This window comes from Phalacrocorax carbo, chromosome Z (assembly GCF_963921805.1).
Source record: "Phalacrocorax carbo chromosome Z, bPhaCar2.1, whole genome shotgun sequence".
NCBI classification, from domain to species: domain Eukaryota; kingdom Metazoa; phylum Chordata; class Aves; order Suliformes; family Phalacrocoracidae; genus Phalacrocorax; species Phalacrocorax carbo.
In genome coordinates this window covers 25,161,988-25,180,295 of record NC_087548.1, presented here as the reverse complement: position 1 = coordinate 25,180,295, position 18,308 = coordinate 25,161,988, and the positions used below count along the sequence as shown (strand labels likewise).

The window sequence follows — 18,308 nt, the reverse complement described above, 5'->3', positions numbered from 1 at the left end:
TTTTTTGGCTTTTGTGTTTGGAAAGCTTTTATGTGATCTCAAGCTTCAGTCTAAGCCATTGGTTAAAAGTAAAATGCTTCAAGCACAATACAGAAGAATAACCAAGTCTTTATGTGTGGTTCTGTTGCAGGACGTAGCAGGTGCGCTTTCAGTGGAAGAAATGACAGAACTGCTGAGTCTCCACAAACTCTGCTGTGGCCGTAGCTGGTATATTCAGGGTTGTGATGCCCGAAGTGGTACAGGACTTTATGAAGGATTGGACTGGCTTTCGAGGCAGTTAGTGGCTGCTGGTGTCCTGGATGTGGCTTAATTTTACAGCAGCTGCAATTTATGGTTGTAGTTTACTGTTTTGTTTTGTTTGCACGATTTAGGATGTTGTAGCCAGGTCTGCTGTCTGAAAATGGGACTTTATTTAATTTGGTGGTTACAGAAAAATATAAGCCTTTATCCTACATTGGATAATTGGTTCAGTAAACTTGTGCCATTATAGTGTTTTTGAAATTCAGTACATTTACAAGTAATGGAAATGGGCTTGTTACGAGGATGCCTTGAAATTCTTTTTGGTGAAATTAGCTTGCTACAATTTGAAATTCTTCCCTGATAAAATATGCATTGGAGTTCACCTAATTATAACAAGATTACAGTAGTTAATTGGTGTCAGAAAAATTTTGAGTGGTTTAGAAATACTTTCCCAGGAAACTATTCCAAAATCCATCTCAAGTTATTAGAATAGCCAGCTCTATTAGTCAGAAATAAATGGTGCTACTCTTTGCTGTCTAAAGAATGCTAAGTGGCATTAAAAATTACATGCAAATGCACAGCAAAAAGCAAATGTTTCCCCCATTATTTATTAGCTTTCTGTTTTGTTACTGGAGGGCAGCGTAACTGAGCAAAGAGAACTGAGAACGTGGAACAGTGTTGCAGGGCTAGGGGGCTGTGGCATTGTTCAGCTCCTCATTTTCTAGTTGGTGGGAGGGGTTAGTTCGTTTTTCTTCTTAACTGTGCACATGCTAAATTATTTCTGGGCAGACTATAGTGATACTGAGGTGGAAGTGTTTGGTGCATGCTTGAGGACATAATCTGCCTTTAGAGATTAAGCTTACTCCTCAAGAAGTCAAATGAAGTTGTTTTTTTAAAAAAAACTTCTTGAAGTAATGTGGTGTAATGTCAATCCAGCTATGTACTCTCATGTAGAAGTCATGCTTCCAGATTAAGGTAGTGGCCTTAAAATATTAAATAACACAATGTAAAAGCAGTGTACACTTAATTATAACTCTTACTTAGGAGAGCAGATGGTAAAATGTGATATAAATCTTCCATAATTAGATTTTCAATTCTTGCTGCATCTTCTACATGGAACTGTCACCAATGCCTCTATTTTCAAAGATTACTCATCCACAAGCCCATGAAATATGGGTGTAGTGCTGTTTAAATTTAGAGAAGGTTGCAATGACTTAGTGATGCCTCTTTTTCTGCTGCACAGTGCAACTCTGCTAACAATTTTATCTGTCTGGTATGTGCACCAGAATCTTCTGCCCTCCTCTTCTAAGTGCAAGCCATTGCCAATTGAAGAAGCCATGCTGTGGTCCTCTTCATGTTGGTAGAGAAGTGACGAAGAGCATGGCCAATTGATGAAAACCACGTATCATCACTTTTCTTACTGGAGTAGAGGTGAATCGGGGGAATTCCTCCACATCCACTGATTCAGGGGAAGTGAGCACTGTTGTTTTACAGAAGGGTAGGTGGTTTTGCCACACTGAAAAGCATGTTTACCTGTGAGAGCTCTGAATCTCGCGTGGCAAAGAAAACATATCCCATTATCTGTGGCTATGGCTTCTATTGTAATACTATCAATTTTATGATGTGTTCCCACTGCACACCTTAAAGCCAAGAATGTATGAACAGGTGATTTAGTACATTTGCACTTTCATTCAAGAGGAAGCAATTAAGGTAACTACTTCTTCATAATGACACTTATTTGTAGCTTTCTCTTGTTACTTAAATTTCATGTAGATGGTGTTAAATGCAGCTTCAGATTCAGCACATCCAATGACTTGAATAGAAGCTGAAAGAACACTAAGCTTTGAAGGAGATAAATGTGAAAAGGACTTCAATGCCTATGTATGTACATAGGTACTGAGAAAGGGGTATTAACTCTTTCTTCACACAACCTGATAAATTTGGAAGTGGCTTACAATGGAGTGAGAGGTGTTTTCTTGCACCTATCAAAATAAAAATTGTTCATCCTTCCCAGCCCACATCTTGCACAATAGACAGTTGACTGCTCTGACATGAACACCCTGCTTAGCCCGTACTGCAGAGCAGTCCCAGACCTAGTTAGGGCTGACTGTCCCATCATAGGGACAGTCTTCTTAAAGATGAACAAGTTCTGCTAAGCATAGTAGACAGATGCCTTTTCCTGGAATATTTTTAACAGAGAAGACATGCATTCTTTGGAAAAATCCTGATTCTGTATTTTATTTTAGCTGGCTTATGCTTCAGTTACACATGCCTCTTGGTATCGTTCTCCTACTTTAAAATGTTCAGGGAGACCAGTTTGTATTTTTTGTAACGTTACATTTGAGGGTGGAGGAAAAATTCTCACTCATGTATTTCTGAGTACAAAGGATTGATTGTGACACATGGAATGCTACCATAGAAGTGTTTTTTAAATGGAATTTATTTAAGGTGACTTGAAGTAACTGTGAAAGTGTTGCATTCGTCTGTGAACTCTTCAGTGTAAACAGGAACACTAAGAGGTTTACTTGTATTATAAATTAATACTATATATAAACTGTTTCAGTTATAAATTTAAGCTTGTTTCACCAGTTTTACTGAACTTTAGTTTCTAGTGTACTGACTTACGCAACATGTAATTGGAACACTTCCTCAGCTAGAACTCACTCAAGCATTACTAGGAGGATTATTTGAAAAGACAAGAGTAACTTTTCATAGGATTTTGACCTAATTGTGAAATTGAGTAAATACAACATCCAGTGACTGTGTTGTGGCTTTCTTTAAAGAATCTCAGCTCAAAAAATAGTTTTATGTTTATGTTTTATCACTTGATATGGTATTACTGTATGGGACCTTCAAACTTATTGTGGACTATGTGGTATATGAGGGTTTTATTCTGAGATCTTATTCTGAACTGTTGGAGTAGGTTTGGACGTTACGTGAAGATTTCTTGAAAGAAAGGGCTCTTTTAGTGGAAACAATTCATGAGCTGCTACAATTTGAGTTGCCCAGAAAATGAATAATTTTCAATGAAAGTATCTAAAACTTTGAGGTTGGATTTTAATAAACATGTCTTTTTTTGTTAAGGTCGTATCAGAATAAAGGTGTGCTATATCTAACTTACTGTAGAATTTTTCTTACTGATCCCTGAAGATAGCCCTTTTGTCTCACTGACAATCAACTTCCTAGTGGTAGCAGCTTTTGAGGGACTGAATTTGATTAGCATGTATCACATCTCATTTCATGAATGAAGTTACCAGAACTGTAAACTCCTCAGCCTTGTATGAGTGAGGGGTGGTATGGGAATGTAAGCAGTCAGTGTTATGGTATTTAGAGTAGACTTCACTGTCCAACATAGTGACAGGACTGTACCTAGCCACAGATTCATAACAGTTTGAGGAGCTGTCACTGAGGACTGCATCAGGAACACCTGACAAGCTTAGTTTAAAATAAATTATGGCAATCATCTCAAGTAAGTATTTCAGTAGAAGTAGTAATGTTTGTAGGGCTTTGGATAAAAATGAGGCCATAAACAGACTCCCCAGGCTAAAAATAATTAGAAAGCAGACATTGAAAGAAAAAACCAAACATTATTGGCAATGACAAATGAGTTGCACAGGACTTTACACACTGGCATTCCAAGAGCTGATCATTGCTCTTGGACGCAGAAGACATACACAACTGGTTTTAAAAGGGAGAGGTAGATTACAAACCTTGTCATAGCAAACAGTATCATAACCTAAATCTGATTTTTGATGCACATACATATAAGAGTTCACTTAGCTTAGGATTTCTGACCTTTTCCCTCTGTCAGATTTCAATATCTTGAGAAGTATTAGTTACACATGAAAGATGCAAATAAACCTGAAGTTACAAACTACACCCTGATCCTATTTTATAAACACTGTAATGAGACACGGTGTAGGTTTTTATCTTTAGTTTTGCATAGAAGAGATGCAAGAAAAACAGCAGACTTTGTAAAAGAAACACACAGATGTTTTAATTTACAATAAAAAGTTATCAGAAATGGGGTCAGGGTAATCCCCGATATCAATACAGGCTGGGGGGTGAAGGGATTGAGAGCAGCCCTGCTGAGAAGGATTTGGGGTACCTCTGGACAAAAAGCTAGACATGAGTGAGTCAGCAATGTGCGCTCACAGCCCAGAAAGCCAACGGTATGCTGGGCTGCATCAAAAGCAGCATGGACAGCAGGTCAAGGGAGGTGATTCTGCCCCTCTGCTCTGGTGAGACCTCACCTGCTGTGCTGCGTCCAGCTCTGGAGCCCCCAGCACAAGGACATGCAGCTGTTGGAGCGGGTCCAGAGAAGGGCCACAGAAATGATCCGAGGGCTGGAGCCCCTCTCCTGTGAGGACAGTGTGAGAGAGCTGGGGTTGTTCAGCCTGGAGAAGAGAAGGCTCTGGGGAGACCTTACTAAGGCCTTCCAGTACTTAAAGGGCGACTACAGGAAAGATGGGGGCAACCTCTTTAAGCAAGGCCTGTTATGACAGGACAAGGGGTGATGGTTCTAAACTAAAGGAGGGTAGATCTAGACTGGAAGGAAGGAAGACGCTTTTTACAATGAGGGTGGTGAAACACTGGCACATGTTGCCTGGGGAGGCTGTAGATGCCCCATCCCTGGAAACGTTCAGGGTCAGGTTGGAAGGGGCACTGAGCAACCTGATCTAGTTGAAGATGTCCCTGCTCATTGCAGGGGAGTTGGACTAGATGACCTTTAAACGTCCCATCCAACCTAAACCACTCTATGATTGTATGAAATACAGACTGTGGGCACTTTAGGTACATTTAAAATTGTAGAACTGGTGACTGCTCTGTCCTGGCACTTCTTAAATCTTGGAATTGCCAAAAAATGTTTCTGTTCTTTTTGGGTCCCGTCATGCCAAGTTTTTCCTGCTGAAGCTGGAACCTTCAACACGTAGCTTACTTCACTGTGATATTAATGATGCTGATATCCTCATAGGGTTTGTCAGTTTTGGGATTGACTTTCACATTTGAGATTCTCTGAACAACTTCCATTCCTTTAGTCACCCGTCCAAACACGCTGTGCTTGTTGTCTAGCCATGGCTGGAGGGAAAAGAAAAAGCATATTAAAATAGAAAGCAGCATGTAGGTTAGGTACCAGACCCTGACCTAGAATAAGTGAACATGGATGCATCTTCTATGTCCAGACTATGAAATTTAACACCATGTAAATATTAGCATGTAAGTAAACATTAGATCACAGCTAATGCATATTCATATGCATTTAAACTCACCTTTTCAACTGTTTTCTTAAAGCACTACAGGGGTCAAGTTCTAGCAATGCAGTAGCATTTCATAGTTTAAAGTGTATTGTCAGTTCACAGAAATGCTCTTTCAGTCTATTGCATGGTATTTTCAAAGCTGAACAGTAAGTGAATTAAGTAGTATTTGGGACTGGCAAAGTCATACTCATACAGTATGCTCAATGAGCAGTCTGAATACTGGCACTGATATAACTTAATAAGCCTCAAAATGATGGTAGATGAGTGGTTTTTTAGAGACACTCATGATTTTTAAATAAGTGCTATAAGAATGCAGTTTCTCTAAGTGTAGGTTTTAATGTTTGTTTTGTATCCGTTAGATTCACACACCAAAATTTATTTTTTTTGGCTCTGAAATTGTACACATATCAAATGAAATCTTCAGGCCTAAATATTGGCTTCTTGGTACAGCTATAATTAGGAAATATTAAGGAGTCATCCTGGCACCATATCCAAAAACTTGGAATCATAGAATCATTAAGGTTGGAAAAGACCTCTAGGATCATCAAGTCCAACCACCAAACTTCAAACAGTCTAAGCAATAGCTAGGTTTCCATCAAGTTTAAACCAGTATATGAATATAAAATACCCTAGTAATACACAGTTGCAGTATGTCTGATTTACTAAGAATTTGATATCACCCTTACTCCAGTTAAAGGCAAGAGGGCTACTGATCAAAACTGACAAAAATAATTTTCTGTTTCTTAAAGAACAGTTTCAGTGAAGCCTACATTGCTGTGTGCAGCATTTATTTGCAAAATAACAAAAGATTATTTACATAGTACTAGCGTATTCCTTTTTTCATCAGAAAAAAATTTTTTACTACCTAGTTAGCATCTCAGGCCTTAAATTGAGCTTTTAGTGTCACTTACAGTTGGCACTACTGTTATAAAAAACTGGGATCCATTAGTATTTGGTCCTGCGTTAGCCATGCTGAGCGTGTATGGTCTGTCATGTCGCAAAGTTGAATGAAACTCATCTTCAAATTCTCCTCCCCAAATACTTTCACCTCCCATTCCTGTACCAGTTGGGTCACCAGTCTGAATCATGAAACCCTGCATAGAAATTAAATGTTATTACATCATCACACAGAATAAAAAAAGAAGTGTTTTATGTCAGGTGGCATTGTCTTCAATCTTACTTCAAACCTTTCAACAAAATATAAGTGTTAAAATGCTGTAGATAAGGGTCAAAGCATTCAGGGCTTCTTTAAGTGATAATTGAGTACTTGTGAAAAAAACAAGCTTACTCACTCTTCCTGCTAATTAGTGAAGGACAGAAGCCTGACTACCTGACCTGCTGCAAACACTTAGGCTGTATCAGCTTGATTCTGGTGCAACAGAAATAAGAAGCCTTACAAGAAATACTTTCTGACATGAAACAAAGTCTTTATTCAAGCAGGATTGCTGAATTGATCTCTCTCAATTTTCATATTTCTTCTACCTTGTCAGTTGCAGAACAGCTATTAAACAACTTCAGTAAGTGATAAAGCTGTTTAAAACTTTGGAGTTGTTCAGACTTTACAGGGAACTCTGAAGCCGCTCCAGAAATCCTTTGTGCCAAAGGGAAATGAAAGAAAGGACTGACCACAAAGGTACATTATCTAAACCAACACAAAATTAACTTTTTACAAGTTACCTTGATGATACGGTGAAATATGTGTCCATTGTAATAACCATTTCTGCTGTGCACGCAGAAGTTTTCCACTGTTTTGGGGCACCTATGATCACAGAGCAGAAAATACAGGCTACAATAAATATTTAATTGTATGGTGGCAAGGCCATAAAGATTTCAGCTGTGCTGTTGTACTGAGCAGTGTTTCAGTACATGGTAGAATGAGCTTTCATCAAATAAGGAAAAAACAAATTCCCACCTCCTCAAACCCAGAGCTGGAAGCAAAAAAACTTGAGAGGCACATGAAGTTGCACGATTACACAGCAAGGTGGCAGCAGTGTTGGTAACATAGCGGTATTTTCATTACTGGGGAGCAGTGCTTACAGAGGCTCCTCACACCCCACCCCACCCATGAGAAAGCTGGGGGTGCATGAGAAGGCGGGAGGGGATACAGCTGGGACAGCTGACCCCAACTGACCAAAGGGATATCCCACACCATAAGACGTCATGCTCACTATATAATGCTGGGGGAAGAAGGAAGGGGAGATATTCAGAGTGATGGTGTTTGTCTTCCCAAGTAACCGTTATACATGATGGAGCCCTGCTTTCCTGGAGATGGCTGAGCGCCTGCCTGCCAATGGGAAGTAGTGAAGGAATTCCTTCTTTTGTTTTGCTCGCACACATGGCTGTTGTTTTACCTATTCAACTGCCTTTATCTCAGCCCATGAATTTTCTTAATTCTATCCTTCTGATTCTCTTCCCCATCCCATGGGGTGGGGGGAGTGAGTGAGCAGCTGGGTGACGCTCAGCTGCCAGCTGGGGTTAAACCATGACAGTCAGGAACCAAATCTATTTCATAAAAGCCTAGGTCAAGGCGCTACTGATTAGATGTTCCTTCTCCAGCTTTCTATGTACATAGTTTGCGCACAAAGTCAATTTAAGGAAGGAGTGTACGCTCCATAAGCGGAAAATGGTTCACTCTTTTACCTCTATAATTCTGTGAAGCTATGTATGTACACAACACTGGACACCTTACAAGAAGTGAAATCTAAAAATGCAATGTTTTAATATCATAGAACTTGCAGTCAGCAGTCAGTTATCCTCCTCTGAAACTACTCACAATCATCAGAAGCAGGGTGAAGAGGTGGACTGTTACTGTTGATGGAATAAAAAGGTGAAAAACCAACAAACAACCCCTTCACCTTTGTGACTTGATCTTTTACTTTCGAGAGATTTGTTACCAGAGTGAAAATTCTTTGTGACAGCTCTTCCACTGGTTTTAGAAGATGGATTAGTAGCCAGGGTAGATCTACCTTGACAGCTTTATGCAGTCACATACATTTTCTGAGCAAAGGAGAAAATAGCGAAGTTGAGCCCATAGCTGTAGAGGCACTTTAGCTGTGACAAGGAACAGTGAGAGCTTGGGCTTAGTGATACTCTAAACCATCTCATGAAACAGAGCACCAATGGCTTAACCAGTGGAACAGACGAGATTATAGTCCCAGTTCCACTGAGCAGTAAGTACATAGTCATTCACAACTTGATTCCATGAGCACATGGCCAAAGATTTAAAGGGCATACAAAACCATATCCTGTATGCACCTCTAAATTTTTAATCACATTCATCTTAGAGATTTTAAATACAAAGCTCAGCTGGGAGGAAATACTAGATCAAGAAAGGACAAACCTAACAATAGCCAAGCCTGGTAATACTGTATTTAATTTAAAATTGCATGTGAAACATTGCAGTGAAGCACCTCGCAATACTATGCATGCAAATATAGTGATCGACTGGCATGAGAATTAGAAACTGAAGTCAGCAATAACGTAGCTTGGCCAGTCACTCACTGGCAAGGCCTGTCATGTTACATAAGGCCCTAGTAGCATATAGTTGCAGTAAGGAGACATTGGTAAAGAGAGCGATAAAAGACTAGCAGCCCTACAGAGCAGAACTGAGATTGCGTTGCCTCACCTGCACTTATGACAAAAACATGAACTTGTTTTTGGAGAAGCATGGACTACGCTTAAATGGCTTAAGTTTCAATGTACGGCAATATAGTATCTTATATAAATTTACTGATTCATAACAAAACCTTAGCACACACTATCATCACAAAGGAGAGATGCTGTTAAAGCTATTTTGTCAATTGTCATGCATAAAACTTTCAATTATATGTTTGGTTTTGGATATACACAGCAATAATATTATAAGTACAAATTTTATGTTGCCCAAGAAGGAGCTCCCATAAAGTGTAGTACAATGCCCACATATGGAAGTTGCAAGCTACTATGCCCCCAGCTTACACAGACCTACTGCCAAACTGACTGCTGCTGCCAACATCATTCTTTTTCAAGATGGACTCAAACAGCATTGCCTTGCAGTAATAGGTAGCTTACACAGATCATGACGACCTATCCACATCTGCAGTTTAGAGAAAGAATGGAAGTTAAGAAAGGGATAAAACCCCTGAACCAATAATTAAACAAACAAAAATAATTTAAAAATCCCTGTGCCCCAGCAGTTATTTAGACCTATTTTTACCCTACTTTATTTGTGTTTGTCAAGAGTCCTGTTCCTGGCTTGATGTATTAAGAAACTGTCAGGAAACAAGGACAGTAGAAAAAGGGGAAGAAAAAGCATTATTCCTAGTCTGAAATATAAGTCTTGGATACTGCCACCAAAAAGCAGAGAAGAAAGGAAAGACAAAATAACAGAAGAATTACCAAATACATACTCAACAGGAAAAAGTTTGATATGAATATCTCCCATGCTTGTGTGGATGATGGCGCTGTCTGAAACTCTTTTGGGACCTTCTGCCTGAGTGGCTGCCATGACCTCTTCTTTAGAAGGTTTCTCATTAAACACATCTCTGTCAGAATCTGCACTCTTTGTATCTTCTGGTTCACGTTTAGTAAACTGAAGAACAAAAGAACAGAAGGTTAGCTCTTCGTTTTTCTCTTTTTATCCCTTATCTTACACACTGCTCTGCACCCAAGATGTCAATGTGATTATTCAACCTGCTAAACACTCAACTAGATTTCAAATGCAGGAAGAGAACTCATAGAGAGCCTATCCTTGCATTTCAGTGCTGTGCGTTATAAGCATTTCCAGTCACAAATTCCAGTACAGCTACAGGCAAATCCAAGTAACTTTTTATAATCCATTATCTTCAAACTTGCTCCCCTTTTCAACAGAAGACCCACAGTAGTTCAGCATCTTTTCTTGAAAAAAAATAAAAAGATGGCAGGATATCAAGTTGTTCGGTTATATTCAGACAAAACCGGCAGGTTTCATCACAAAACTCTTAGCTTCACTACAAAGTCAAACTAAATCCTCTTATTCCAATACTGTATTAATGCAAAACTATAGGAAAACAGCAAATTTAACTCAAAACAGGAGACATCTCAGAAATGTAATTTTTATAGTACTTACAGGAAAACATACAATATGCGAGTACACAAGCATCCACTTAAGTGAGTAGTACACTTACATATCAAATGACAATCACTAGTCTTTCTACATGCATAGTCATGTTTTCTCTAACAGTGAGTAATGTATCCAGGTTTTATCTCTTCCTCCTCCCTTCTCAAATCAGAGTAGTGTAGTGTGTTCCATTATATGCCACACATTAACCACACAAAACTTTAGAAAGTATACTCTCTTGCTCCAACAGAAAACATGATCAAATTCAAGCACAAGTAACAACAGACACCCCGGTCTCTAACCTCTGTGTTGATCACATCCCAGATCAGCTACTAACCGCTCTGGAATTGCTTATCTGTTTGGCTTATTCATTGCACCTCACCTAAAATCTGAATTGTGAACATGAAGATGACTCCTGTCGTAATTAGGTGACCAAGGACACTTGGTACTACCAAGCCCTGATGCTGCTCTGAATTTAATTATTTTTACTACATATTTTATACACACAATTACTGTTTCTTTATCAGTATAAGATCTGGTTGTTTTTTTTAAAATATTCTTCTTTAAGGGCATTTTTTTTCAACTAGAACAGAAGTGTATAACCTTCTCAGAGAAACGTAATTTAGACAGCCCAAACCACCCAAGTCTATTTAACTGCTTGAACAATAATGAAAAAATTAAAGCTCTTTCTAGACAGTTTAGAGCTAGTTCAAGCTAAAAATTCTAGAATATATTTGCAATATAAAGGAACTCCTCTAGAAAAGTTGTGTTTGCTAATACTCAAGACAAAAAGCACTGGAAAGGTGCAAGGAGAAGAATGAAAAATAATGTAGAGAAAACATCAATACAAGAATGGAATTATTTAAATAGAAACCACACACACCATGTAAAACCTATTTTTTTTAAAAGCTGTGCAGATTATTGTTGGATCTGCCTGGACATTCTGGAGAACGGGATTTTCAGATGCCTTCATCTCTATAGTGATTGCAGCACGATGTTTCTTTGCTACTCCTTGGAACAAAGCTAGTTGCATCATTCTGATGTTCTCTTGTTTTCCCAAGATACGAATACACCTGAAGTACAAGATGTAAAAAAAGGTGTAACCACTGTTAGCTGCTCACAGGCAGAGAATGTCTCCTTTATGACCGCAAGACTCAAAAGCAAAATTCCATAACACTGTCAAAATAGTTTTTGACTAATTGTTTTGATGTTTCACTAACCAAGCTTGCTACATAATTTACTAGTCAGCCTCCTTATGTGATACAATCCCAACTACATGATCCACATTTACTTTATGGTATCACATCCAGTTAGCCAGAGATGAACTGATTACACATTTTTAGTACAAGTATGCTTGCCATGTTTTCTCCTCATTTTACTAAGCTTTAAACTGCAATGATGCATTAGGAAGCACGGGGCTATCTTATCTCCAGTCTGATGTAAGGCTCCCAGATAAGAACAACAAAAAAAGATTAGACACCCCCGCAGTCATATAAAGTTTTAAAATATACTATAAATCTGGCTGAATACAGACTTTGAAGTGAGCATGCCTATCTAAATGCATGTCATTGGAACTTACCTGTTAGTCTCTACATTTATGACCTTAATGCCCAACATTGTTCCATAGAGAACGAAGTGTCCAGTTTCATCAAAAATTATGTTAATTAATCTTACTGCGTCCACTTTCTCCAGCTCACGCTCAACTGCCATACGTCGGCCAAACTCCATGTCTGGCAGCTGCTGTCTCATCTGCTGAAGTTCAGTGAACATCTACAGAAAAAAAGAAAAGTTATTATTACAGGAACATAGCTTAAACTTTTGATCCAGCAAAACACTGATCCACATGCTTAGAAAATAAAGAATTCAAGTGAGACTACTCCTCTCAAACTTAACTGAGAAATTAAAATAAATACAAGTAATGACCCCGTAGGTAGCACTAGGCATAAGCAAAAAAAGAAGAGTGTAGCTGTCTAACAAATTTCTTAAGAGGATGACAAATTTAATTCAATTTAATTTGAAATGGGCATTTTCCATAACTGCTTTCTAGTAAAAAGTAATCTAGCAGTATGAAAACACAGATGAAAATCAACAACTCTGTTTCACTACGTAACTAACATAAATCAGTTAAGAATTAATTCTGGAGAAAGCAATACAAGAGGCAAGGAAAAGAACACAGAAAACCTTTCCTGCAAGAAAAATATAGCAAGGAAGCTCAGCTTTAGAAACAGATAACTTATGTGAATATGCTGGTAAATAAATTCAAGTAAGTAGAGAAAGAGCCTCAAAAAAAAAAAAAAAAGAGAAGCAAGACCAAACTCACACTCAGAGATTCATCGAAGACTCTCATGAGCTTCCCTGTCAAAAAACGGAAAATTCTAACTTTTCTGTCAGACCCAAGAGTGGCCATTTTCTTGCCATCAGGTGAAAAACTTATACTGGATGGGTAAGCCTTGCATTTAGCAAATTCATATAGATCAGTATCTGTTTTATACTCCCAGTTCACATTCTTGGGAAATTTATATTCGTGAGGAGTACCAGTCCAGTACTCGATCATTCCAGATTTGTCGGAAGACACTACTACTTTGTAGACAGGATTCAACCGTATCTGAGTAAGAGGGGATGTATGGAGTTTATCAAAAACATGAAGTGGCTGGTTGTTTCCTCGTCCATCATATATGAATATTTTTCCTGTGCTCTTCTCAGATGTTGCAACAGAAGATATGGCATCTCCAGGGCAATATACCCATTCACATTGGCCAGGATAGTACCTGCAACAATGAGTGGAAGGGGGTGGGGAAGAAGAAATAAGGACTGGTGTTACTTAGTTAAGAACTGAGTTATGCTATAAACTTGAAATCAAAATTCAGAAGTAAATTTTGAACTTTATTTACTAGTTGTTTTTTTTTTTTGCTAAAATTCCACAGTGTTATAATCAAGCTTTTCCAAGCAACATAATTCAGTGGATGGCTTGGTCAATTTCTGTTGCTCCCATATGATTTATAAAGAGGCTGTGATAGAAAGTGAAGGTAGAAGGTGGGTATAAAAGAAGAAGGATGGAAATCCAGCTAAATAGCACAATGGCATTAATGATCACTACTCAACTTCTATGACCCAATAGCATTTTTCTTCCATCTGTTGAGTGATTAATGCTTCAGTGCAAAGACCTCTGCCACAAACTTACAGAAAAGTTCAACTAGGTGTTGCAAAAAAACCCCCACAAAACCAAAACCAACAAACTAAAAAAAACCCAAAACCCCAAAAACCACTCACCCCACCAAAAAGCGATGTAAGTAAAGACAATCACCCTATATTTAATAAGCATGCTGAATGCATTTAAGAGGAACTCAATTGCTACTAGTAAAAACATACTCTACAAATAAAATAAGACAGAGATGTGATCATTAATATAAGTTACATCTGTTTTTAAAAAAAGTCTGTAAGCAAAGATTTTGAGAACCAGAACTCAGAAACTAGATGACACACCACAAAGAAATAATACAGTCTCCATAGAAAATTCATATTTGGTACACTTTCACAAATCAAACTAACAGATACTGAAGGACTGACAAGCAATGCGAACTAATAATTTGGATTTTCAATGCTTGCCTGGTAAACATTCTTATGAAGAGAAATGTAACTGCAACTTTGTCTCAGGTTCTCTAGCAAGAACAGGATCAAATAAATACATAAATAAATATGATGTGCCATTGATCTATGCATGATTATCAAAAACTTCTGCAGAAATAGCGTCCTTCTCCAGATCACTGACAGATGCATGAAAGCATGAGGATTTGCAGATAGACACACTGTATAGATTAGTTAGAACTGAAAAGATCTGAAGAATTAGAGAGAAAGCTGATCAGCCCTGCAATATAGCAGTGTATACCTATCAAAGCAGGGAACACAGGTAATGTGAGCTGAAAAGACTACACAGAACTTACGATTCTACATTAACCATTACAAGTCTGAGAAAAAACAGCCATGAAAAAATTCTCAGGCAGGTCAACAGAAACTATCTGCTCAAACATAGAGCAACAAACATTAAATTTTGAAAGATTATTCAGGACAATGCTTATATTACAGCTGCATATTGTTTGCTGCTTTATTAAAGAGTTCACTTTTGCAAAATAACCCATTTACAATCCCAAACGCACATTTTCAAGAACTTACCCAAGTTTCAGCATGTTGATCATATCAAAGTTGACTACATCAAACACCTTCATTGCTTTGTCATCTCCAACTGAACAGAATAACGCCCCTTCCGAACTAACAGCAATACTCTCAATAACACCTATTAAAAAAGTTACCATACTATTAAGACACTGGAGAGGGACATCCATCATTTCAATATTCCACATAAAAACACCTACTGAGGTTTAAACCTCTTTCTCAGCTGTTTCTCCACCTTTTTGAATTAAAGAACCACCTGACTTGAATTAAAAAAAAAAACAAACAAAACAAACAAACATAAAAAACCACAAAACAACACTTTGTAATGGATCGCTGTTTAGAATCAGGTACATGATTATGAACTACTTCCCATATACACAAACGAAAGATTATAATGGCAGTTATTTTTCTTTAAAAAAATTGAGAACAACGTTACGATATAGTAAAAAAAGTTCTGTGTTCTTCAGCTTCCATCTCTCAAAAGAGAAAAAGCAGCAGAACTCTACAGCCTATTACAGTCCTGCTATTACCACACATAATGAGCCTTCCATAATTTTTTCACAATACTTATTTTTGCTTGGTAGTCTTTGTTCTCACATTTTGTTTCTGTATGTGACAAGAAGCTGATATTTAAGATCAAGAACCCACTATAACATTTTTTTAAAACTCTAAAATGAAACAGTACTTTTACTACCTATTAAATATTTTTCTTACTGTACCAGTCTGCTTATCAAACTTTTTTCCATTATGCACATCATCATTTCTAATAGCAATAAGAACCTCATTTTCTGTCCAGCCTATTTAATACCTAGCATAGCACAGAAAAGCTATGTGTACTTACTAACTCAGAAAATTGAGTTAAAATTAATTCTAAATTGCAGTTTAGCTGATAATCATTACAATGACACAGAATTTACTCTACAATTGCAATAGTGGCAGATGAAAATAGCCGTTTTTCTGTACTGCAGGGGGGAAAAACCAACAACAAAGGTAAGGGATGAAGGTAACCTTACTTAAGGAAACATTTTTAAACTTCTCTGGATTTTATTAACCCCATTATGTACCTTGTTCACTTATTTTTAAAGCAAAAGGTTCCTCATGTCCTAGACATTCTCCCCATAGGCAGGGCACAAGGCAATGCAAAGGGTGTACAGGATCTGTGCAGGAGTCGTCCCACATGTCTTATTTTCACCCTAACCCTCCTGCAGTTTGGGAGCAAAATGTAACAGGACAGGGGACCAAAGGAATATAGGTAGATATCATTTAATCCCTGACTGCAGTAAATGAATCCCAGAACCCCTCTCCTCTTTATTTGCACTGCCTCTTCAAACGACAAAGAGCATTGGGGAGGAAAAAGTGAAGTCCTTCAAAGAAAAAAAAAAAAAGCAACTTCTCACCCAGGTGACTCCGGAAGTGTTTAACAAACTCAATCCCTTCTTCTATTTTTTTCCAAAACTTCACATGTCCATCATGACTGGCTGTTATAATAAAATCTGTCCTACAATTACAAAGGAAAAATAACAACAACAAAAAGATGATACACTTTCACACCACTCCTGGGCAGTAATCTGCACTATAATTAACACTGTGTAGAAAATGAACTTCAAACAAATTACTGTGACAATCTGTCTGAGTGGGTACTATCAATGCTGGAAAAGCAAACAAGTATTTTAATGCACTCTGGATTAATCTATGAAAAGTCAACAGCCTGAATGGCAGAAATAGATACTACTATATCTTTTGAATATATAAATTCTACTCCTATTTTAGGTCTGGTTTCACAGTAGTTACTATTTACTTAAGTGTGTGTGTTTATGTGTGTGTTTTACATATATAAGAAAAGAAAGCTACCTCCTCAATCTGTGCAGTTCTGCTGAATCATATTTTGTTCAGATGCTACCAATTGCACTTATTCCTGTATATATTGCACATTGCAACACAGATTTTAAGACCCTCTTTTAGTCTATCTAAACAATTTTTACCTTGCTTCTCAGTGAGACCTCTCCTTTGCACTTAGTTTTCAAAAAACCCCATAAAATATCACCTCTGGACACAGTAAGTTTCCATTATTAAAGTTTTAAAATGAAAGCTTCCTAGTGTATACAAAAATACATCTCTGACAATGACATATAATGGGAAAAAAAAAGGACACTTACTTCGTACACGCTACATGTGTAATGACATCTCTGTGCATGTAACTACGTTCATACATCGAAGCACATGGCAGGTTTTCAAGATAAACATGTTCAAATTCAAGAACTAAACAGAATAAAAACAAAAATCAGGAAATTCTTTTTTTTTTCATAAAGGTACATCTAGCTTCTGTTCTCACTTACTTACTCTTTAATAGCTTCCTCCTATTTTAGTCAAGAATATGCTACAGTTTTGTGCAAACAATAAACAGAGTTTCCGGTGTAGCTTTGTAGTCAGACTTACAGATTCTTAGAAGACTAAAGCCATCCAAACTCTGCTTTAACACATACAGATACCCCCTTTTAAAGTAAGTATTACCTCGGCTGTTTGAATGTAAACAAAAAAAAAAAAAAATCCAATACAACGATTTTTAAATTACTGCCAGAGAAGAGATGGCCATCCACACCTCATTTTCTTCCAAAACAAAATGTACCCTGTTGTTGTTAAGAGATTCAAGGTCCCACATAGGTATCACACCTTAAATTGTAAGTGCTAGTACCTCCCTATTTCATTGTTTAATTGGCCAACCTCAAATAATCTGATTTTCTGCTTTCGTCTCTGATGATCCTAACCGTTTCTACCTGGGCGAGGGCATTCGTTACTAGACCGGCACGTTTGCATCCATTGGACATTGTCGAACGCACATTTACTTTACAATCACACCCAGAAAGCCGTGAGTTGCTGGACACATCAATACCGTTTATCAAAATGTACTGCCCAGTAGCTTCCCCTACTCCTCCGGCTTAGGGCAGTGGCCCAGAACAGTTAACCCCGCAGCTAGGAGTAGCGCGGCTTCAGCAACGCCGGCGCTTCAAACCAGGGCCTCTTGGCCTGAGCGCGCCCTCCAGACAAAGCAGAAACATGGTGCTCCCGGCCTGTAACCCTGCACCCAAGGAATCCCCCCACAGACTCGCCATTTCACGTACGAGGCGCCGCTTCAGGCAACGAGCTTCCACCCTCCCACCCATCGTTGCCCGCCCCGGGGCGCGGAGAAACAGCCCAAGAGGGACCCCGCTGCCAGGAGCCACCGCGCCGGGACCTGGGCCAGGGTCACTCCCGCCCGCCCCCCTCGGCGGACCCCGCGCCCCAGAGGCGGCCCCAGCGCTCCGCACCGGGCCGGGGCAGCGCGGCAGGGGCCTGGCGGCCGGGCCGCTCCCCACGGGCCTCCACTCCTCCCGTTACCTCTCCTCTTTTTCGCCTGCGCGGCTTCGCCCGGGAGAGGCCCAACCCAGCGCTCCTCCTCGTCCTCCTCCTCATCCTCCACCACCGCTGCTGCTGCCACTTCGGGCTGCTTTCGCTTACGCTCCACGTCTGACGACGCCATGCTGACCAACATCACTTCTCTGAGAGACTTCCTCCTCCTAGCCACA

The 18,308-nt window shown here is 38.8% G+C and overlaps 2 protein-coding genes across 4 annotated transcripts in view; one reads left to right on the top strand and one right to left on the bottom strand.

Annotated features, from left to right (window-relative positions):
* The window catches only part of TRIM23 (tripartite motif containing 23), a 29,268-nt gene extending 25,912 nt beyond the window's left edge, over positions 1-3,356 (top strand). For 2 of the 3 annotated variants that reach the window (XM_064439109.1, XM_064439111.1), the window contains exon 11: positions 131-3,356. In XM_064439109.1, coding sequence (XP_064295179.1) covers positions 131-310 — 180 coding nt within the window. In that variant the 3' untranslated portion in view covers positions 311-3,356. The remainder of the gene's footprint in view (positions 1-130) is intronic. The other variant, XM_064439110.1, reaches the window with a different exon arrangement.
* An 855-nt stretch (positions 3,357-4,211) lies between these two features.
* Positions 4,212-18,305, bottom strand: PPWD1 (peptidylprolyl isomerase domain and WD repeat containing 1). Its single transcript, XM_064439108.1, has 11 exons — positions 18,121-18,305; positions 16,902-17,004; positions 16,143-16,243; positions 14,746-14,866; positions 12,896-13,343; positions 12,155-12,345; positions 11,459-11,648; positions 9,887-10,068; positions 7,176-7,257; positions 6,410-6,592; positions 4,212-5,319 (listed from the first exon to the last, which is right to left on the bottom strand). Exons 1-11 carry the CDS (start codon positions 18,272-18,274, stop codon positions 5,176-5,178), a joined length of 1,899 nt encoding a protein of 632 aa, XP_064295178.1. The 5' UTR covers positions 18,275-18,305; the 3' UTR covers positions 4,212-5,175.
* Positions 18,306-18,308: the final 3 nt, after the last annotated feature.